The sequence below is a fragment of the Ambystoma mexicanum genome, chromosome 8 (assembly GCF_040938575.1).
Source record: "Ambystoma mexicanum isolate Mex_15411 chromosome 8, UKY_AmexF1_1, whole genome shotgun sequence".
Taxonomy (NCBI): Eukaryota; Metazoa; Chordata; class Amphibia; order Caudata; family Ambystomatidae; genus Ambystoma; species Ambystoma mexicanum.
The window spans coordinates 892,178,893-892,203,375 of record NC_090929.1 but is presented as its reverse complement, the minus strand read 5'-3'; the positions used below and the strand labels follow the sequence as shown (position 1 = coordinate 892,203,375).

General features: G+C 42.4%; 1 protein-coding gene across 3 annotated transcripts in view; it reads right to left on the bottom strand.

Moving 5' to 3' along the window:
* Window positions 1–24,483, bottom strand: part of OPN4 (opsin 4) — an 803,364-nt gene that overhangs the window by 451,345 nt on the left and 327,536 nt on the right. For all 3 annotated transcript variants that reach the window (XM_069610768.1, XM_069610769.1, XM_069610767.1), the window contains exon 2: window positions 14,104–14,246. In XM_069610768.1, the coding sequence (XP_069466869.1) occupies window positions 14,104–14,246 (143 nt within the window). The remainder of the gene's footprint in view (window positions 1–14,103; window positions 14,247–24,483) is intronic.

The following is a 24,483-nucleotide window of genomic DNA, read 5'->3' as shown; positions in this document are numbered from 1 at the left end:
CCGTAAATGCAGCGGTAATGGTATTACCACCACATTTAAGGGTTGGCCCAGTCATGAGTTGGATGGAAATTGGGAGTTTTACCTCCAGCTTTTTGGTGCAGGTAAAAATGTCCTCTTACCGCTCATTTTCAGCACTATTACCAGTGGCGCAATTACCAGCAGCAGTAATAGCGCCTCCAACCTGATTGGGGAATGGGAACTTACTGCTGTACGCTACTCATGATTTGGCACTAATAGTGCCGGATCGAGTAGCGGTAACGCTATTTGCGCTGGCAGTATTACCGCCAGGCTCCTGGTGAGGCCCAATTTGTCTTGCAAAAAGTAAACCCTGCCTGCAAATTCCACTTTGCAGACAGTGATTACTAATAGGAACCCATTTGTTCTGTGCCTATATGAAAATCGAATTCAAGCGTAATACAAAAAATCAAGCGTGATACAAAATGGACACACAAGATGTAGGAGGGAAGCACAGTCGAGATGAAATTTCCACTCTGTGCCCTTTTCGCGCTTACTCAAAATGGGCTGGAATGGGAAATGAAGGCATAAAAGCATCTCCTGACCGAATCTGGTCCTATGTGCCAATGAGGTTATTGCTGTTGTGGATGGTGCGCCTTTGGCAATTCCCCATAGCACCCCCGTTTTATCCATGAAAGGAATCAATACATTGCCTGGCCTGATCAGCTGATCCTCAGCTGATAGTGAACAGGGAAACATCTAGCCTGTGAATCATATCACGCTCCTTCACATCCAAGCCCTGTAATGTGAACTATTGATAGAGCCCGTTTCCGATCCACAGCGTGGGTAGTCTGCCGACTACATAATTCCTGAAGTGTGAAGCCCGTGTCCAAGATCAATGGGAAATTGAATCTGATAGGTCCATGGATTTTCTGGATCTGGGTCAAAACGTGCCAGCGGCAGTGGGGCACTGCATACTGTTAACAAGTTTATTATTGACTTCCAAGCATGGAGAGTAAATATCTTGACCATATACAATGACAGAGGTATATATGATGTGTCTTTACAAGGATCACACATTTCGTGAAAAGATTTGTCATTTTTCATGTTGAAATTGACTGTATGTTGAATGAGGATAATTAGGGCTGCTAAGCAGCATGCTGTTGGCATGATCGATGTAAAAAATGCCACCTACCACCAGCCGCTTGATTAAATTGTCTCCCATTTTCTATTTTCTCCTTGATGAGCAATTTGACAACCTAAATCACAGTGCGGAAGTGTACGTACCCAAGATCATACACACTACTGCTATAGTGTCACTACTAGACTACACAACCACTTATAAATCAAATCCCAATAATTTTGTCAATTACACATGATGAAATCATGACCGCATATCTATAATATATATTCGCACTTGGGAGGTGATGTCTGATAGCCTCCCAGCCAATCGGGGGGAGCACAGAATGTGGGCAGTACATTATGCTATTGCCCTCCTTCCAAGACCCTCAGTAGGGGAATGTTACCCCCTTCCCTCCAGGGGCTTCAGTTTCTACTTATCCCTGTCCTCCTCACATTCATCCATCCACTGCTGCCCCACCACCCTCCCCCATCCGCTTAAATTGTATGCAGGCTCTCCCGAAGGGCTGAACTTTCTACACATGCTGGTGGCGGTCCTCTCTGCAGCATTTAACACAGCAGATCACCAGACACTCATACTCACCAACAATCTACATCACCACATGGGGATTAGTATGATAATCGTAGCTGATTGAAATAGAACCTTGCTAATCGCCACCATTTTGTACAAATGGATTCCTCCAGATCATCAACTCTACCCATCACCTGTGGAGTACCTCAAGGATCCATCCTCTCCCCTCTGATCTTCAATCTTTACATGGAGCCGCCTGGAACCCTCCTCGTTCCATACAACGCCCACATTCACCCATATGCATATGAAATGCAGCTCTACCTGATTTACCATGATTTGTACAAAGATGAAATGTTCGAGGGAGAAAAGACTGAAAGTTATTTTACCGAAAACAACTTTCAGTTTTCTCTCCCCTGAACCTTTCAGACTATCCCCTTGACCCCCACACCCTTACATACCTGTGGGTGGCACACCTCCTTGTGGGCTGCCGTCTCCAGCATTCCTCTGCGATGCCGGTTCCCTTCACTTGTGTGTATGGGAACCTGTGCCGCAGTGTTCGCTTTTCCTTTTTTTGTAATATATTATTTAGATGGGACACCCCTACAGCCCCCACTGCTCTTCTTCACTGTAATGGTTTCTATGCCATATTTATTAAAATCTTTAGGCTATATGAGCTTTTCGTATAGCCTAAATTTGGTCAAATATGCCATACAGCTTTTTCTCTTCAGTCTTTTTGGATGTTTCCGCTCTACCTCAAGATATCCTCCATCAAAGACATCCACATGCTCAAGGCCTGCCTCTCATTGATCCAGTCATGGACATCTTGTGCTTACCTGAAGCTCAACCCCTCTAAGAATGAATTCCTATTGCTGGCCAATAGCACTTAACACATAGGCATCTATTCCTGGCTCTCTGCTATGCATCTCGAGGGCTTCACACACCAGCTGGCCAGTTGTGTCAAGTCCCTTGGGTTTGACATTGACAGACACCTCTCCTTCAAAGAGCACATAGCAATGAAGACACAAACGGTTTGGTACCAACTTTGTCCCAGAAACAACTTCAGATATGCTGTCCAAGCCTTGGTCCTCTACCACCTGGATGGTGGCAATGCCCTTTTACAAGGCCTTCCAATAACTACACCAGCACCTCTGTGATGTGTCCTGTATTCATTAAAGGACTACACAAATTCAACCACATCCCACCGACCATAATCAAACTGCACTTGCTCCCGTTGAAAGCCAGTATCACCTTCAAAACCTGTGCATCACCTGCAAGGCTGTTAACCTGAAGTCTACAAGCTAACTCACTGAAAAACTCAGCATCTGTGGAGGCTTTTTTCTATCCACCAGAAGTAAGGGCATGTGCAGACGTGAAGTCCACCGGAGCAGGAAGGAAAGCACCAGAAGACAGGCCTCTGTCTACACTCCTAGACTCTGGAGCTTCCTGCACTTCAACATGAGACTTGTTCCATTGCTTCTACAGTCAGGAGGAGCTCAAGACCCTCCACTTCAAGGAATGGCTCCTCCCTAACACCCAGGTCCACACATCCTCCATTCCCCACCCTACCTGAGACCGGGTGATCTGATGCCCACTGTTTCCTCTCCTGGTTGTTTGTAGATCATGTGCTGACAAATTGCCCACCTTGCCGTTTTGTTATAACCCCACTCTCTTGTTTCCCTGCTTCCCTAACCATGTTCTTCCCTCAAGGATGGTAAAGCGCTCCATTGCTTCACGAAGCTAGGTCTGCGCTCAATAAATATACTAATAATAATAGTAATAATAATAATAATAATAATATCCATCATGAAAAGGGAAAGGACATTTCCTTTCTTTTTTCCGCACCACCCATTTTCTATTGTAGTTTTTGTTAAACTTGTGAAATGACCATAGTGCAATTTCACCACTTTAAAAAAATGTTGGTACCCCTGATGGGTCCCAGTGGTCTTCAAACTGGAGGGGTGCCGCCCCTACGGGGGACAGAAGGATGTCCCGGGTGGCCCATATTATTTAGAAAGTGATTAAAAGGTCTGTTTTTAACATAGAAAAGGGATTAAGGTGACTGTTTTTAATAGAACATATAAGCAATATAAAATCAGCTTATAGTTTGAAGGGTCTTTTGCCCCCCCCCCTAGACATCCTATGGGCTCCTTTCGTGGGGTGGTCAACCCCTAGGTAGGGAGGCAGAAACAATATTTTTACTGGGGGGGCAGTAAGAAAATGTTTGACTACCACTGCTATACCCGCTTCGGTGGGCAGCATTGCCACCTAGCAATAGCAAGGGGGCCCAGGCCTGCAACCTGAGTCTGGGGCAATTACCAGACTGTAAGTCACCCCACCTCGGTTGTTATTGCTTGAGCAAAGCTAGTGGCATCCTTAAGTGTCCAACGCTGTCAGCTGTACGAGATCAAAGGAACCAAAAAGCAGGTGTTACAGTGAGGCTTTCTTAAATGAAAATGACGTGACCTAAAAAGCCAGGGTCAGCCAAACGTCGACATGTATAAAGGCACAGTTTGTGATCTCTAGAGTTGTATGAAACGGACCCATAAAGTCTTTGGCTCTGAAAAGCTAAGGTCCGTTAACAAGGAATTGTCCACTTTACTAATCAGATTCAAAGACTTAGAGCTTCATCCAGTCCCGGTTTTCCACATTGCACGCTCGGAATAGTAGGCCCATTTTTTCAATGAGCAAAATGCGCACGCAGTGTGGAGCACCAGGATTGGCTGAAGCATTCAGGCCTGACTTACAGCCACTGAACAGCTATACCTAACTGATATTTGGTTTTCCCAATATGTAAGGACTCTCACTGTAGGAGGTACTCAGTTAATGAACTTCCGTAATGTCTTTCTCCCTCTCAATTTGCGAACCTGAATACCCATGTTCTCTGTTATAATGGAAAAGAAGTACCTAGTGGCCGCTGTAGAATCAGGAGGCACAAGTTCTACCATTTCATCATTTGGAGAAACTGAGATTATTACAATCCCGCCTCACTTGACAACATTTTGTGATTTTTGACAAATCATGTCCTAGTCTCTTATCTGAGCACTCAGAAATGGCCTATGCCCTGTGGGATGTATTGACCCACTTCTGCTCTGTTATGCTGCATCACTCTGTTATGATGGTGCCAGAAATAGCAAAATGGCTGCAAAACCCTTGTGTGCGCCAAAACCCCTGGATTTCGTGCTTTTCAATGCACAAAATGATGGCTGCCAATCTGCCACGTATGTTGTCAATGGTGGAACAGAGCTCACTACTGAATTGTGTCACTGGGCTGCACAACAACTGAAAGTGGAATGCAGAAGGAAAAAAGCAGGGCTTTGCTAAATTAAACTCCCAAAATTGCTTGAAATCACTCTTTCTTTGCCGCTGAAACTTCAGAATGCCGGTACAGAACACCTTCAAATATTCAAAATTCTCTTAGATTAAGAAATCATTGTGAACTTTCAAGATCCTGAAAAGCTGAGAGCATAAAGAAATTTCCACAGCAAAAGTGGCCTGTCTGTGGAGATGTCAAAAATCTCTGCAGCAGAAAGCTGCTGTGATGACAGCTGTCAGGGGACTGCCTAATTAAACTTTATCATGTATAAACTGAAAATCAAATGTTTGCAATCAAGGAGGCCTGGTACTGATAGTAACCCATATTGTAATTGTTTTGATCCCATGATTTAAAATCTTGAACGAGAAATCTAGCTGCTATTTGATCCAACATTTGTTTTGTGCTAAGGAAAAGGCCACAGAATTTAAAAATTAATTTAAACCTGGCTGAAGCTGCAGAACTTGAATAACAGTTTTTTTCTCACAGAAGGAAGGTCTTTCCCCCAGCAGGAAATCACAGAGAAGTGTTAATTACAGGGTAGAAAAGAACCTGGTCTACAGAGGCAAAAGCAACAATGACAAGCTGCAGAGCAGGAAATTAGAAGTGTAAAGACAGTCGTAAATGGCCTCTGCAAGGAGCAAACAGGGGGGATGGCTCCTGGGCTTCCAGGGAGAGACGAAGGGGTGGAGCCAAACAACCATTTGTTGCTTAACATGGACAAAGAACATATTTTAAAAAGACTGATAACTTACTGTTTAAAATTGTGAAAAATATAAAAATAACAGAGTTGTTAATGTAATTTCTGGATGCACGGGTGAAGAGGCGCCAGAAATGTGTGGCATGTTCTGGACAGAAATGGCAAGAAATGTGATTTTATGCTAAATGTATTTCCGCCCGAATTGTGAAACTTTATACACTTATTCCCATGATAAACACGGACACTTGTAGACATTTGCTTAAAAATTGGACATTGTGTTCCTAGTGAAAAGGGCAAAATTCTGTGAAAGGCGAAGACAAGATCCCACAGCTACGGGGTTTTGAGAAATAGCTGCTATGTAAAATATGTAATCAGTATATGTGATTTTATAGAGGTTGCACATGTGGAAATATGTATTTTGCCAAAAGTAGATTTTGTGTTCCAGGGGCTAGGGGTGGATTCTCAGCCTCATAAAATTGCACCATAAAGATGACACTCGCTTTCTCTCCTCCTATCAAGGCAGAGAGTAGACTCTGACCCTATCATCTTTCAAAGGGTCAAGCTTAGGCTAAACCGGACCACACACCCCCTTTATGATGTCAGTTCATGGCATAAATAGAGACAGCTAACCATACATAAGGACAGACAGATTCACTCACTATCCTGATGCTGGCGGAGCACCCTGCTGCTGAACTCTACATCTTCCTTGCTCCAGACTCCAGAAACTTGGCAAAGCAAAAGGCCCATTGCATAGCTGAACCATTCTCAGCTAGGCCTTAAATTCCAGAACAGAACCCCCAAGCCTAAGGGGAAGCATCATAATACAGCCGGGCTGTACTGTTCCTGCTTGCCTGCTGAAAATAAATATCCTCAGAACCAAGAAGGGCAGATCTGATCCAGTCCTGTGCCGTGCTGTGACCAGAACACCTTGCTGACCCTGTCCAGTCCTGTGCCATGCCGTGACCAGAACGTCTTGCTGACCCTGCCCAGTCTGATGTGCCAAGCCGTCTTTCCTAAACCAGATCCAATCCCCTGACCAGAATTGATGGTCCCATTTAAAAATGATTCCAGTGAGTATCAATAGGAAGAATTGTGTCCCTAGCATATGTTCTTTGCATAGTCTTAGCCCTATCTTAGACCCATCCTATCTTGTATTCAGAACCTGTATTGTTAGGAGTATCTTTGCATTGTCTGAAACCTCTCTCCAACCCATCCTATCTTTCCTCCATAATCAGTATTGTTAAAACTTTCTTTGTGCTGACCTTTTCTCATCTGAAGAAGGCAAGTTTCCTTAGCAGGCAGTCACCCTGATCATGTGACTGTGTTCCTGTGCGGTATTTGTTTTGTTTATAGTCATCCTCTAGTGTAAGCAACCCATTTGTCATTTTTAAAAGTGCATTCCTGTTTTCCACTCTTGCGCCTATCTCGAAAAACGACCTCTACTAAAATGCCTGTAACTACCTCAGTTTTTCAAATTCAGCTTGTAGTAACATCCATATCTATCCATCACACCTAAAACCGCACTCCAAATCAATGCGATTCTCCCGTTATCGCGAAAACCGCACAGTGAAAAGTTTGCCACAAATGTTCATTTTGGGAAATTTTTACACGTGTAAAAAAGCTGTTAATTGCTTCCGACTTGAATTTTACGTTTTCAAATGTTTTCTTGGGATTAAATCATTGCTTGTGTTTGTGTGCAAATATCCAAAGCGGCTCCCATAAGAATTTATAACAATTTCAGCAATTTTGACCATATTTGGTGTTTTTGCCCAGTCCATTCTAAAGATAACTTTAAAAGCCATTTCGACAGGTGGATAGCCAACTCCGTTTTTCTCTTGTGTTTGCTGGGGGAAAGTGCGATTGATATTCTGTTTGAATTCTACCATTCCTGAAACCTGTTTTCTCCTCCTATCTCTTTACATTACCTATTGGGGGGTTGAGGGGTGTGCAGGGGGAACCTCTAACCACAGTGCTATCAGATCTGAATCCACACAAAAGTATTATTTCTGCGCTGAATTGTTTTCCTACTACTTACTCCTTGTGTATTAAAGATATTGTTCAGTGTTACATCACCCCATTGGTGATTGTTGTATACCTATTTAAAACATATCATGATTATTTTTTAAATACATAAATAAATATTTACCTTTGCAAACCAGCCTGATTCCTGGTTCAGTGTGACCGGGGGAGGGGGGGTGTTCCAGGAGAAGGGCGTGATATGATTGGTATATTGTTCAGAATAAAGAACTTTAAGACAAAAATAAATAAGGATTTCAGTTGTGCACTACATGCTAGGCATTGACTTGGGTGTGTGCCGGATTGAAATCACTTACAGCCCACAGGATATAGAATCTAGACAGTGCATTTGCACACCAGCATTATTAAGTAGCCACGATTCCTATTTGCAGAGTGGCTGGAGCCTCACCTTAACACAGAGGACATCTTCATTTGATCTCCTACACCCACACATGTCTGAGCAGTCTCTAATCATCTTAACAGGACCCAGTGAGGTTTACATAGCTTCTGCCTAATGCAAACACACTGAATACACATGGGATGTGGGACTGCAACTAACAATGAATCCTGGCATTTGTCAGGTTAGGCCTGCCTTTAAAAAAACGTTTTTTAGGCAATTTGGACAAGAATATAATCAGGGTCTGGAGAAGAAAAAGTCAGAAGACCAGGAACACTCAGCCTTCTTGTGTATTCAAGCCTCTCTGCTCTCTCTCTAGAAATGAACTGGCAAAGTGAGCAGCTTTAGCTTTTCACAAAAAAACTGCTTTATTCGACCTGAGGCCAGATTGCAGGCCATTTGCGAAACTGACATTTTGCATGATATTAGCACTAGGGCAAAAATGCATTCAAAGCATATGTTTTTTGAACGAGGACAATGGTTGCCCTACAGCTAACATTCTGCAGCATAGTACTTGCTCCAGTGCAAACATTCTGCACACTGGCCCCAGGCATAGGTGACGAGTACACAGTGGCAAAGGGGGCACTTGCCCACATCCTCCTTGAACAACAAGGGCAGTCGCGTAATTTTTCCCCTGTGTAAATTATGTAAGTATTTGAATGGTGAGCTTTGCAAGTGCGACCAAAAACGAAAATAACTAAAATCCGGATTGAGTGTAGTCAGTCTTATAAGGCAAGCAAACAGTGATTGCTTACACCCTCAGTAGGCAGGGCGGGGCTTCTGGTTCTTCTCCTGCTCTGCTCAGGTTTGATGAGGTTAGCATGCATCTTGCAAAGTTAGCTAGGGCCGCTTGCTACAAAGTGCGAAGGCAGCCTCATTATCACCTCAGCCTTGATTGTGGGGACAGTGAACACGCATGTCAATTGTTCTTTTTGCTATTTCTTACTTTTTTCTCTTTAATTTAGTTATTTTTCAAGCATGGACATTTTGCATCTCACTTTATTACCATTCTTACTTTCCTGAGTTTCTTTTTCTTTCTGAATCTTCTTTTCGGCCATCTCACCCGTCAATCGTCCCGTTTTCTATGTCGCTTTCATCTGCCCCCTAACCTCCCTCCCCCATGATTTTGCTGCGGTCTCTCTGTCTCCCTGTTTCTCTTTAGTGGTAAATTAGCCACACTCTCGCCCACGTTGCATGTCCATGGCTGTTTTAAACCAGAGGCCACTGGTTCCAATCCCAATACAATAGCTCGCCTAGTGCACCTGCCATGGAACAATGTTTGCAACCAGAAGGTCCAGCTGCTTAACAGATTGGCACAGAGGAGTGGAAGAGAGGGAACTATGCAGAGGAGGAGAAGAAAGGAAAGAGTGGAAGGAAGGTAGGGAAAGACATGAAGAGAAAGAGGAAGGGAGAAAAGGGCAGGACGTGTGATAGAAATAGAAATGTGGAGAGTATAGGAGGGAGGGCGGGTGGAAGAGAGAGAGAGAGCGTGGGTAATTGGAATTGGGAAGGGGTGAGCAAGGAAGAAAGAATAATGGACACAGCAGGGATTCATGTGTGGAGATAATGAAGGAGTGATGGAGACTGGGGGAGTGTGAATTGGAGAGATGGAAGGAGCAAAGGAAAACAAAATGAAGCATTTGAGGGATGGAGAGAGGGAGGGCCGAAAGGGAAAGCATAGAGGGAGAGTTGGTACAGTGTAGGCAGTGGGAGGATGGAGGGATATTGGAAAGAGGAGTGAAAAGTGAAGGGCTAAGGGATTGTGTAGATACACGAAGTTGCCCTTCATGGTGAAAGTACTCTGCCCGCAGACATTAGCACGCATACACATATCCTGAGAAACAAAAGGTATAGCCACGGAGGCTGCAGGGATCCAGCAGAAACATAGGCCCCCTGAAACGCAAGGCCTCTCTGAGTCCTTCCTTGTAGCAAAGCTGAGAAATTAAATGCCAACTAATGATTGTGGTGTTCAGCCCTGCTCGGCCAAAGATTCTAGTCAGTCTCCTAGGGATAGCGTCAGTGCCTTTCAATCCATTCCATTGAAATGGGCCCTGAGCCTCGGGAGGCCCCCTAAAAGGCTGCCCCATGATGGCAGTCTTATGACACAGCAGCATGCTCCTTTAATTTGGGAAATTAAATGTGTGCTTTGCAGCGCAAACATTGCAGGCTGCCTTTGCTGGTGCCTTCAGGCCATCACCTCCCTCTGCCTCTTACAGTATCCAGCAACCTTCTTATCACCTTGCTACCTTTGTACTCCAGTTTGCTCAGAATGATTAGCACCATGCTCTCAAAGTGTGATTAATAGCTTTTCAGTGGACATCTAGTGTTTAAGTTCACTGATGGCTGCCTGTCCAAGATAATCTACAGCTATAAACCGTCCCACTGCATTCTTTTGACTCATGGTTGCAGGTTTTACTCTGATTTTTGCAGGCATCTATCAATACTCAGAAACGGTACCATGTGTGATAGAAGTTTCTATTCTGAGCAGGCGGTCCTGTGCTTTATATCACATCACTGGACATTGGCACAGACCAGAACCTCATTATTTACTGTCTCAGCTGTGAGGCTGGGGCTTGAGTGGGCATACACTATGGCCTATCTTACTCCCCTCTTTTAGGCAGATTCTGGCCAGCAGCATTTCTTGATTTGAAATTGTCATTCTGATATACTGCACCTTTTGGACATGGACACAATTATGGATCAGTCTATCAGATAGCAACTGGACATAAAAACATATTTGCAGGGAAAGATTGCCTGCAATAGTAGCCATTTCAATTTACATTCAGAATGCTTTGTTTGTACTAGTCTCCTGAAAGAAACACAAAGCATTAGGCTGTGCTCCTTTAGAGAGCTTACCACAGAATCCCATGTTTTAACCAACAATTGTAAGGTGTTTTCAACTTATTGGCACACATCAACCCTGATCTATTCTCCTCCACAGCAATACGTTTGTCTCAAATATAGCTGGCACTTAAGTGCCATCTAAGTGACCAAAAACAAAAAATTATGTCTTTCTCTGTGACATCTTAATTACGTTGAATCTGAAGTTGAGGCTAAAGTTTGGTTTTCAAGCAAAACAGATTGGATCTGTGCAAGTAGTCTAGAAATCCATACAGCTTTCAGGAAGCGGTTTGCTACATTTTCAACTGGCCTTTCCTCTTTGTTTCTGGAGATCCCAGTGTCCTTATTTGTACAGATATTGTAGAAACCGTGATCGAGAGGTTGAGGGCTGTCATCATTATACACTATGGGCTTTCAGGCCAAAGAAGGACCTGCCAGTGCAGGTTTGGCTATTATGAACATGTCCCTCACAATATATCTAATGTGAAGGGCTGGTCTTCTCAGGCAAGTTTCCATTCGCACCCGGGGAAGGGTCATGGGCCAATCAGGTGACTGGACAGCGGGCGAGAATAAACATTTCTCGCCTGCTGTTCCAGTCACCACAGGGCCCTTCCTCAGGTGGCGGCATTTCTTTTTTTTTTGTAATGTTGGGAGGCAATAGAGAGACCCCCAATCTCCCCAAACCAAACTAAATGTCTCCCCCTCTCCGACCCTCCACACTTACCTGCGGGTCCAGAGCTCTGAGCTCCGGTCCCGCACACCTCCCACTCTGGCCGCTGCCATAGAAATGGAAAAGAGACGTCGCCCTTTCCCATATGGTGGCGTTACTCTTTTTTTCATAACCCCGCCACCCCTCAAGAGATTGTCTGTGCAACCACTATGAATCTCCTCAGGGAAAAAAAGGAAGACATTGGATGAACCCTGGGAGGCAAATGGCTTTCACGCTATCAGGCTTTCACAGCGGTGGGGCAGACATGGCCGGTAACAGCCCGCAGCCCTTGCCTAAGCCCTTGCTTCTGTCAGGCCTACCATGGCTCAGCTGGCGGGCTATTACCGTCCATGTCCAGCCCCCCACCGGGGCATGAAAGCCACATTAGCACACCATCATCAGAAATTCTAACAGATCTACACAAGTGCCAGCTCTATGATCAAAGCTGTCACAAAGTTGTGTGTTGCCTCCAGAAGGTTAAAACAAAAAGAAAGAAGCTGGCATGGTGGAAAGGAAAGGTAAACTCCACTGACATAGAAATACACCTGCAAAAGCCTTTAGGTTTTGGCCAGCATATGACAAAATCAACCTCAAAGGCCACAATAAAACTCACCCTTTGACTAAATAATAGCAGCATTACCAGTGAACGCAATCATTAAATGTCGTACTGTAGTGGAGAAGCCGTATACCTCTTCAGGAAACCCTGGCCTCCGTCCTCCCATATGTTGGAGACATGAGACCGTGCCGTGCTTGACACCAGCCGTGTGCCAATACTGCAACGTGTGTTTGAGAGAGGATACCCCTTGAGACCACCCTACCAAATGTTTCCCCGAAGTGATGACAACCTAAGGGAGGAACTCCCTGAAGGAATATGAGAAGGAGCAAAGAAAAGAAGCTAGTGATGTCACAAAAAGTAAGCACGACATCCCGAGATACTGAATGAAGAGGATGTATACATCCTAAAGAAACTAATGATGAAGTAAAGAATCAAGTGAACTTTTAAATATGAAAAAGATTACACATGCACAAAGTGCTGCAGAAAATTAACCGTTCAATAAATGTACAGATACTGAAACGCAAGGTAGACCAAGTCATCATAGAAGCTGGCTATACGTAGTGAATAAAACGCAGGTGAAGCCGCCATTATATTTAAGCTGGACATCAGTATCAAGAATTTAGTAAGTCGGGACACATGAAGCGGGAAGGGAAAACTCTGTCACAGTAAAATAGCAGAATCGTGGAGCTGCAAGATGAGGCTTTCTGGACTGCAGTCAAGACTGAAGCAGCCATGGTCAGCTATCTATTCTGGAAAATGAGCAAACGTGTGGAGGATGAATAATCCCTTGCTAAGGTGAAGAGAAAGAACACCAGAGAGTGCCAAGTTTAATTCATTTAGAGCATTAAAAAATCTACAGAATGGTCCAAATCGTGGTCTCCTGTCATGAGAGCCAAGGATGAAAATACAGTTCGAACTTGGAGACCCAGAACACGATAGTGAGTGCTCTCTTCAATCTTCATGGCAGAAGGCATGGGCGATGAGAGATGCTTGGCTAATTGGGTGATGGGTTAGCGGCATGCCCGATCTCCTTGAACCTGGGTCTGGCCCTACTTCCTGCTAAGTGAACCGAATGTTCCACCCCTGGCACAAGCAGGCCAACCAATTGTATTAGTCCATATATAACGAAGGACCTTATAGTTTGAAGACCAATGAGAAACTGTGTATCTAAAGTTTCTGAAGAGGTAGGCATATGTTGTCCACCTGATATGTTTTCCACCTGATAGTGGACAGCCAATCACAACCCTAGTCCCTATAGAAAACTATACTTAGGTGTTCCTGACCCTTGATAGGTTTTTCATTATTGCCACATAGTATGATGTCACCTCTGATGTATTTTTGGTATAAAAGACTACGTTTTATGAAAAGATCACTGAGACTGAGCGTACATTTGTTGATGTTCGTTGTAAACTCCCTGTTTTAGATAATTGTTAATAAAACAGTACTTTACCATCTTCCTGAGTTGGTTCGCTTATTTGGACTCAGAATTATTCTGTATGATCCCATCCAGTACATATGCACGTTCCTAGAGGGCCCTAAGCTCAGTACAATAAAACAAAACATGCACAGAGTTCATGCTGCAGAACATATGAGAACAAAACAAACATCATTCTGTCACAAATGGGACACCTGCTACTCTTTCCATGTAATTGACAGCAGAGGCAACACATTTCAACTAAGGCACCCATATAATGTTCCCATTTCATGAAATGGCAACCTACAAAAAGAAAGAATAATGACACATCGATAGGATAAACGTTTACTCATACACATTTGCCGTCTTCAATGATCATTGTTAACACTAATGCAATACCAACGAGCCAGAGCCTAATGGCTGAAAATGTTCTTCCCATAGCACAGTCTGCATAACAGTTTTCCTCAGCCCTTATTTGGAAGGTAGTGTGCTATGCTAAGTACACAGTAATAGACACGCGGTCAGTACACACACATTAAAGCTAGAAGATGTACCTGCCGAATGCATAGATGACTAAGAAGTTACCCAGCATGCCTGTGATTCCCACGAGCAGGATGACCGAGCCAATAATGTAGTGTGCATGGTCCGGGACGTCCGCCGTGGGGAAAGCGTGAGGGGCCTCCATCATGACTGTACCCTTAGGGGAGACAAAATGGGAAAGCAGTATATGAGCAACGTTCTTTGGTAACAATTTGCAGAAGTGTGTATTGAGAGTGCGATTCAAGGCAGGTGATGCAGCCAGAGCGAAGGATTTAAATATGACTGCTACAGGAACAGAAGCAAGCCATCTGCGCACACTCTCCGCCCCATATCAATGCGCAGAGTGTGTCTGCCACTAGGGGGCGAGGAAAAGCCTAACATTACAAAAAAAAACTCCTTGTTGTCAATCATGGTTTCGATTGAAAATGCATGAATTTGTCCTCCAGGAGTCTTTTCTGTGTTCTCAGGTTTCAGCGTGATGTTAGCTGCCTCTACCAATGTGCATAATGATAACACTGCAAGTAATGACTATGAGGACATTTATTGAAAAAAACAATTGCTTAGAAATCAAGTGTCTAAAGGCACAATTCGATAAGAAATGGACTGTGAGCTGCATGGTATCTATTAGAACCCACTACCCAATAGTCCTTACTAGATGAAGGTTCCCTGCCTTTCTAGGCAAAAGTCAACAAAGTAGCAAAAATGTCCCAACTTCCCCCTGTTTCCTAAGGGGAGTAGAAAGCTCCACCTCGCCTTGTCATCTGCCTGTGTTTGTCTGCCTCCATGGGGAGACCAACGAAGAGGTTGGATCCAGGCTGTTGCCAGTTATAGATGCATGCTTAAGAAGGGTAAGAAGAGGTTCAGAGGAGGTTGTGCTGTTGCAATCTTCAAACCCCATGCTTCCAACCCCCCACCCCACCTTCCCTTTAACCATCGCTATCCTGTTGCAGGGTTTCCTGTTCCCTAATCCGTATACAGGACACCCCATTGTGGACCGTACAAATGGAAAAATAATGAGGTTTGCCGAATATGAGGTTACGCCTGTCCTGCCTGTTTTGCGGACGCCTGTCAGGTTTAAATATCTGAGCATTTTCTGCCAGCTGTGGTGGACGCCAGGTGGGTAGAAAATTGCAATAACAGGAGTGCAACACAACAATCTCTGATGATCATGGGAGGTTGCAAATACAGTTTTAGTCCAGGGTATAACCTTCACCCGTGGCACACCAGCCACCGGAATATAAAAATGTACTCAGAATGCAGTGCCCTAGGTTCTGGCTGCAGCAAAATAATGCATCACAGACCTTACAATCTGGCTTACCTGGTGGATGCTGTCACGTGCAGGTAAAAGGTTATTCCACTGGTAATGGCGAAGCAGATTCTGCACCGAGTGCAATGCACTCTTAAAAGGCACTGTGTTCTCTATTTATCTCGGTTTGCAGTGTATTCAGGTCATGAGTGCTGCCTCTTGGTCGTAAAGCACTAACCTACACAGGCAGTGCATTGCCAGGCTTAATGTTTTGCAGCTGGACTTGGGCCTTGCAGGAGTATGGTCCTCCAGCCAGACCCTTTTACCCCCAGAAAACAGAAATATCAATTAACTTATGAGCATTGTTTCACTTTACAGCCAACAGGCACCTTGTCTCAGGTAAAACATATATCTCTCATTATCACTGTACAGAACTAATGGGGAAAGTATTTCATACTTAATAAGTTAGTTTCTGTACTGCATATGCTTTTGCTTGCATAGCAGTGCACATGGGGCTGCAGGTGAAGCCTAATTGCCTCCATCAGGGCAGTAACTGGGATGGCTTCACAAGTGATTCAACTTGATAGAATTCCTGCTACTATTGTAAAAGCTATATAAAGCTGTGCATAGCAGTGAAATGCTAGGTAATTTAAATGTGAGAGTGGGTGTGCTTTGTGTAGCAACAAAATAAACTGATAGGTTGCCAGTACAAAGACTGTGGGTTTGAGAATAAAACCTCACTCCTTTTTAGTTTTGGCTATTGGGTGGCGCTAAAAGCGCTACCTATTAAGCCGAAACTATTGTCATTAAATAAGAGCTTTAACATGAGAGCTTGAAACAGGGGCTTTGGATGCAGGTTTATTTTAATGCTTTTCAATGCAGGTTGGATACATGGTAGTTTGACTATATGTACCACCCAGTTAACGCCCATTGCTAAATGAAATCAAATGAGCTTTTCCTCCCATTTCAACCCATCTCCGCCCAGAAATGCCTCTTTTTGCACTCTTTGGCAGAATTTCTACTGTGTGGTGGATTTGTCGGCCATTTTTCCTTCCAAAATGGCGGCTGACATGCTTTAATGTTAAAAAAAGGTTATTTGACTAGATTGATTTTACAGTGTTTTTTAATAAAATGTAGCCAGATATTGTAAGTGTTACATTTTGGTTTAAAATGGCTTTGAAAATGTACATCTAGTGACTTGTGGGGAATTGGTCAAGTGTTTTTTTCGTAAGGAACACTTGATTGGCTGTGTAGTGAGTGACGTCAGTGGTTCTCCAGTCTGTATTTCTTTATGCACGGCAGACATTTTCTTCAGTATGCATGTTAGGTAAGGATGCCAGTCTGAATTCGTTTTTGAAATGTTCTAACGTTACTAAAACAAACACAGAGCCGGTGGCAGGATTGGGAGTCCTGATGCTGTCACTCACTCTGGGTTTGTTTTAGTAACGTTAGACTGCTAATAAAACTAATTCAGAGCCGTTTGCATCATTGGGTTTTCTGATGCTGCGTCCAGCTCTGAATTTGTTTTATTAATGTGCTTACGTTACTAAAACAAACTCAGAGCGGATGGCAGCATTGGGAGTCCCGATGCAGTCACCTCTCTGAGTTTGTTTTATTAACGTTCTAACATTACTAAAACAAACATGGTCTTGGGTGCATTTTGTTTCTTCTGAGGCAAATCTGCAATCTGCTCGGATGATCAAGCACAGCCCGTTTCCCCGAGTCACAGCCCCCCTGAGACATGCAGGCTGCGTCCCTCTACACCCAGTGCCATAATGAACTTGACAAAATGTTTCTTTTGTCACCAGAAAGCCCACCAGTCACCTTGCAAATCAGTGACAGTTAAAGTGAGCAAAACAAAATAAAGCACCCTTTGAAATATTTGTTCATACCCATAATGTCTAGTGGCTTGATATGCTAAAAAAGTAAAGTTTTCTTTCATGTCCTTAGTTGCATGTTCTTAAAACCATACATAACAACACGCTGGAGGTTTGTGATGAATCTCCAAACCTAAGCGAGTTTATTAAACAACTTCTTTTATTTTGTGCTTAAAGCGCTGAAAATAAAGTGGGTAAATAGATATTTTGCATCTTACAGTTTTCCATTCAGGATGTGGAAAATAAAGGTACACTGATATTATATTTTGTCTCAACATGCTGCTATAAGGATTTACATGTTGTCATGATGCTTTACTATGCAATTTGTGTATTTTGCAAGTAAACTCTATAGGACGGTATTATTGTAGGTCTTGACACCCAAAACTTAAATATTTGTTCCAAATAAAGCATGGAAAAAATGTGGACGTGCCTAAATTGCAGAGCGGGTTAAAATCCCTGCTTCGATGTTATAAGTGTGTGATCCTGGGCAAATAATATAATCTCACTCTGACATCAACTGCAAAAACTGGAGTGCTTATAAGGGATTACGTTTACACCCTTACAATAGGATAGTTTTAATAAGTGTAGGGACACATTGGTGTACCCTGGTGCTCCTCTGCTAGTGGCTCCAATACTGTCACATAGAATTGCATTATTGCTGTACTGGCCCTCCCCCAGTCTCGTATCACTTGTTTTGACAGGCAGACATAGTCTCACCAGCCAGTCAGTGCACCAGAGATTCTAGTATAGCGGATTAACTTTGTACCCCATTTAAGTGGCTGTTGTTCCAGCAATTATATTTGCACATCCAAAAACTTAAGCTGTTTGAATAAGTATCTATGTATGCACCAAGTTGGCTAGAAACTGCCCTGCATGGAAGTGTGCTACTGGCTTGGTGATGTGGTTAGATTGAAGACAATAAATACACCAAGCATTGGTACAGTTTGGGCTTTTGAGTAGGCATTGGAAAGGCACTTGCAAGGAACTGCCGTAGTGGTATTAACTGGCCATTGATGGTAGTAGTTGCAAAATGGTGCAAGCAGATGGGCATCTAATAGTGGTGCCTGGCAAATGCCTAAGAATTGTACACAAGCCAAAGCTATTGGCTTTGACAATGCTTGTTTTCTTTGAATTGTTGTTCTTAGCCGTTGCTGTCCCGGCAGCAAGACCATGGTCAGGGTTTCTCTTTGATGACCTATAAAATACATATTACCTGATTCTGTGCCTATGTGGCCAGTTGACCTCTTGTAACATGGTTGCTTTTTCGAGGGTGCTATGCAGTGGCGTAACACAAAAAATGGGGGCCCCCTGCAAATAATGTTATGCTTTTTTTGAGCAGCAAAAAAAACACACGCTGTTACAACTGCACCACAAAAGGTTGCACAAGTCAGCCGCTGTCTGACAGGGGAAGCTAAGCAGAGACATGCCTGGCTAGTACTTGGATGTGAGACTGCCTTGAAAGAATACACTTTTTATATACTGACTGATCGCAAGCACCGGTAAGTACCCTGCACCACAGTGAGATAAATATTCAGCATTCCCAGTTGAGGGTTTCTGTCAAATGCTGATGAGTTGAACTGTGAGATGTCAACCGGTCTTTCCTTCTGGAGCAGAGGTTTTCTCTCATGGGTATTATAGTCAGCACATGAAGGTATATATGTACCTATAGAAAGTTTTGCATTGCCAAATCAGTACACTACAGTAGAGATGGAGATAACTTACCAAGGTGCTATGATCTATTGCATCCAAAGCTGGAACATCAATATGGTATTATGAATTTTTTTTTTTTTTTTATTGTGTTTGGTTTATACAAACCTTTACAATCATTAAAATAAAAGATAAAAATTAATACATCCAGCACAATAACAATTTAACAATGGGTTAAAAACATACATGACATTTGTAAGGAATGTTTCCATACCACAGTTTATGCTTAATATATTAAATTCAAATTCTCATATTGGCAGTGTAGAAAATTCATTTAGTTTAACTTCAATAATCGACAATAATTCTATCAATTTCAAATTGAATGACAAACTATTACTACACATACAGCGGTTCCAAAGTGCTTCCATACTAATGTCTGTTTGGAATTGAGCCTTTAAATTGAAGTTTTTTTTACGGAATGGTAAGAAAAAAGGACAAGCAATGACCACATGTTTAAGTGTCTCATCTGTTTCCGGAGCTTCACAAAATCGACATACAGTAGAAAAGCCGGCCTGAAGTGATGTGTTCCAATTTTTTGTTTTGGATAGAGTTCGAAATTGATTCAAACGAAAGCGGATTAGGAGATTTCTACCCACCGCAGAGGGAAATTGAGTCAAATAAAATGCACAATCACCCCACTTTCTGCGAAATTGGTTGTATTCAGAATACGATGGGTAAGTTCCCATTTTATCTGTAAGCTTACACCAAAAGTAGAGTTCATATTTTTTTTTTTGAGCAGGAAGCAGCAAGGTCATACTTTCAGGGGTTTCATTAATAGCATTTAAAATTGTATTTAGTTTGTTTGTGAATACTTTAAGTGAGTAAATACTTGAATTCTCAAGTAATTTATTCAAGTTAACATATAAGGAGTTTGCCGGAGGGTCCAGCATTTTAATATAGTTTTTTATATTTCGCCAATTTCTTTTTACAGACAGAGGCAGGAGATTGATTTCATGGCATATAAAAACATTTGGTATGGACTGGGCTAAACCCAGGGCAGACTTCCACATTTTTCCCTGTATTGTATCAAGAAGAGAATCGATTTCATATAAACATATATCCAAAGGGTATAATAAGCAGGGTTCAACTTTGAGTAAGTAAAAATGAATAAGAGGTAATAAAGAGAATAAACAATATTTATGGAATATGATTTTCATCTGAGCGGCTAAAATTTTGGCTTTATTATTAAGAAATGTTTGCCACATACTTAAAGAATAAGAGTCCATCAGTGGATAGCCCAAATAGCGGATGGATGAAGTGTAACAAAGTTCGACTCCTTGCAAGAGCCATGAAAATGTATTTACCTTGCATCGCCCATCATAGAAGGTAAGAATTGAAGATTTAGTTGGATTAACTATAAGATTCAGATTGTGAGCAAATTTTGCAAATAGATCAAGTTTGTTCTGAAGGCCAAACGGGGTGCGATCAAAAAAGAGAAGATCGTCTGCAAAACCGATCCAATCAAGCCTAAGTGCACCCAACTTAGCTGGAAATACATGCTGATCTTTCCAAAGAGAGTCAATCCCATAAAGATATAAATTGAATAGGACTGCCGCCATATTGCATCCTTGCTTGACACCAATTTCGGTGCTGATTGGATTAGTTAAGGCACCATTACGATTTAAGCGAATTCGATAAGAGGTCTTACGGTGCAACATGGCGATCAGTGCAACCAACGAATAAGGGATACCGATTTCGATCAGTTTGGCCCAGAGGATTTCTCGAATTACACTGTCAAATGCAGCTGTCAGATCCAGACTGGCCATATACACGGGCCCCATGTGTGCATTTTTCGTCTGTGCGTAGAGGTGTGCCAGAATTGTTGCATTCAAAGGACAGCCAATGAGCTTTCTAAAACCTACCTGAAATATTGAGAGCAAGTTATTACATGTGATATACGTTTGAAGCTCCTGCAGGAGTAAAAGAGAGAAGATTTTGGATGAAGCATCAGTAAGTGCAATGGGGCGGTAGTTACATGGCAATTCAGGGGGGCCTTTTTTATAAATAGGTATTATATGTGCCGAGTGCCATGTTGCGGCAATTTCTCCGGTTTGTAAAATCAAATCAAATCGGATCTTTAAGATGTGTGCCCAAAAAAGGGGATCCGATTTATACACACACGGAGGGATCCCATCTGGACCTGGTGCTTTTGAGTTATTGAGTTTGTTGATTACACCAGTAATGTCATTAACCGTCCATCCAGATCTTGTATTATGAATAAACGTTGGATAATAGTTTTTGACAAAAGAGAAACGATCAGGCAATTTGAATTTTTGTGTTATAAAGTTAGTCCATGCATCAGCAGAAATTACACATTGCGGATCAGATTGTTGGCCTGATTTTAAAGAGCGTAGTAATGACCAAGATTGCCTTGTGTTATATTTTAGTAAGTGATACATCATGTTTTGATTATCAGTAATGTACATTGAAATTTTCAAAGATTTAATTCTGTTTTTGTAGACTTGTTTTATTCGATTTAACGCAATTGTCCTGCAAAGAGAGGGAGACATAGATTTCATGATCTCCCTGATTTTTTTGTACTTCTCTTTTTTTGAATCAGCAACCAACTTATTGAATTTATGTATGTTGTTTGAATTAAATTCGGTTGTGAAGCCTTTAATCAAGGCAATTTTTGATAAGTATTTAATCAAGGCAATTTTTTGATGGTATTATGAAATAGCAAGATACCATATATGTATTAGTAATCAGTCAGCTTGCTCGATGTTAGTGATTTATTGTCTAACCAAGTGGTGTCACTTGTTGGGTGAAAAATGAATTCCCCAATGCTGACCCACCCCCAGTCGTGCCCTCTGTTGAGCTATGGTTAATCACACATCATCCATCCCCAGAGATTGGCAAGTTAACACTGTTTCTTTCAACAGGCCTACTGCAGGGCCGAAATAATCAATAGGTCCTCATGTAGACAGGACCTATTGCCAGCTCTTGAAGACAAATGGGTTGTTGAGGTGTTTGTGCTCCTTGCATTCCACTTCCATAGGGTTTGGACGGATCCAAAGATGGGTCCATAACTGGTGTCACCCCTTCTTATTGTACAAAGTAGTTTTCAAATGAAGTTGTTTTTAGTGGCTGTTACTTGTCCTGTCTTTCAGACAATAAATAAGGGCACTCTCCCTCTCACTCCAAATGATTTCGATCCAGTAACAGGTACAGTAGATTTCTTTACGGATGGCAGCTGCCTTCTGTCATATCCCAACATGATATCTGTTTTTTCTACTCTACTCTACTTTGTGTTGTGTTGCTGTGTTTTGGTGATGCATCACCTTGGTTGGTGGGTTGAGGCACCAAACCATTGCCCATACAGGGTTTTTGAAAAGTTGTCTGATTATATGGTACCCATGTTCAACCTGAATGTGTCCCTTGTTTCCTAGTAACAAACACGACAGGTTGCATGCATGATGTTCTGGTATTCTTGATGCCCATTGGGATATGTCATGCCACAATGGGAGGGTTTGTCCGGGCTGGCGCTGCTGGCGTGGGTCAATGGGGCCACGTGCTGACACGTGTTGTATTTGCTTTGCCCTTGATTCCCAGGAACAAACATGACAGTTTGCATGCATAAAGTTTGAGGTATTTTTGTTATCTTGCCCTTGAATAGTGGCCTGCTAAGCATGGATCATCAATGAACATCCTGTCCCTTTGCAGTCTTTTGCTTACCTCTTTCATGTCTACTTGAAAAGAATACCAATTCAGGGAGACGTTGTTTTAATTCTGGCCTGGGTTCAAGGAACAGTGATGCGCCACAACTCAGAATGTGTCAGGATGAATACCAGCCATGCTGCCCTAGACTTCTTTTGAGTCAGTTGTCTTATCTACATGCATGTGAATTTGACTGCCTGTCACAGGTAAACTTCTTCCTGTTGACCATGGTGACATTGTCTCTCCCCTTACGCAAAATGTCTTTTACCACCAATTAAATGGAAAATTGTGTGTCGTCCAGGAGCGGATAATATATCATGCCCATTATTCATTCATTTATTTATTTATTTACTTACTTATTTATGTGTTTGTTTATTTGTGTGTTTGTTTATGTATAATTTATCAGACTATGGCCTAGTTAATTAATTTGCTCTGAATGTGTTGCTTGGGGACTAATGACTACCATGCAAATGCATATGAACGTGTTCAGTCCTTGTCAACTGTCTGGGGTACACATGGACTTCAAGTTTGGTCTCAGAATCTCTGGTACCCACGGGTCATCGGCTTACCAGTGTAGGCCAACCATGCTTTCATTGGGCAATTGATATCATTGAATGGTTTACTATACCTTACATATCACAGGTGAAACAGCTGAAGGGAGAGTAGATTTCGACAACGGATGCTCAGTGGCAAGGATATTTGGCAATCACTACGACATCCAACCCAGAGCTGCTGATCGATGTTGTCATTGTTATTTAATGTTTTAAGGACATTTATTGAATGAATATCTCTTTGGTATTCTAAAAGTGCCTGGTCCTCAGCCATCCCTCTCCAGACTCAGATGCCACAGGTTGGGCTACATGCGGGGTGATGTTCTTTGCAAACTTCAAACGTATCTACCAGTATGCATGGTTAGATCCATGTATATCCATACACCGGTGGATATCATTTACAGACTCTATTTCAAATGTTGGGGTCACCCATTCATCTTCAGACTCTTTATAAGGTGGTTTTATATATTGCTTCTTCAAGCACTCGTGATGACTGTATCCATGGTTTGCTTGCCAAAAGTATATAGTGTGCTACTTTCTATATCTTCATTTAGTAAGGACTGTGACGAAACAAAGGTGGACGCAGAGGAAATTGCCGATTATGTAAGGTAATCCTCATTACTCGAGTCGACCCGTTTCATCACAGTCTGTTTGGCACTCTATCTGCTTCCTCCTCTACCTCTTGGGTTCTTCTGCCTTTTTGTCTAAAGACAGTAAAAATACATGCAAAGGGTAAGGAAGAGCAATGAGTTTGTGAACATTCTGGAAATATGTGTAACTTTATTCGTTTCTTTCTGGGAAGACAAAGGATGTTCATTTAGTAAGGTCTGTGATGGTGAACTCGAATAATGAGGATTGCCGGTCATAATCAGCCAATGTTTCTGAAAAATACTATTGCAGGTTCACATACCTGCAATGGGAAACAAATGTGGATGACAAGAAGCTCAGTAGCTGCAACTAACAGGTTACCTATCAGGCATCCGTTTTTTCAGGCAGAAACGACTGTTTCAAATCAACTTAATGTGCAAGGATTTACATAACATTGAGAATTGCCCCTGGTCATTCTATTGGCAATGAATATCCCTCCACAAATTCCCCAAAAAGGCCCAGCCCACATATTATTTCTATATCAATAGTTTATTCACATGCATGTGGCCAGTGCTACCTCCATGAACTAAAACTAATAATGTGGATGTTATCAAATAGTTGTATGTATGAAAGGAGCTCCAAATTTACCATGTAATGCAGCTGCACCCATGTGCATTGAATTGAGAATGTATTGCTGGATTTACCTCTTTTTTCTCTGGTTCTGATATTCCATGAACCTCTGGGTATAACATTGTGAGAAAAGTCAAC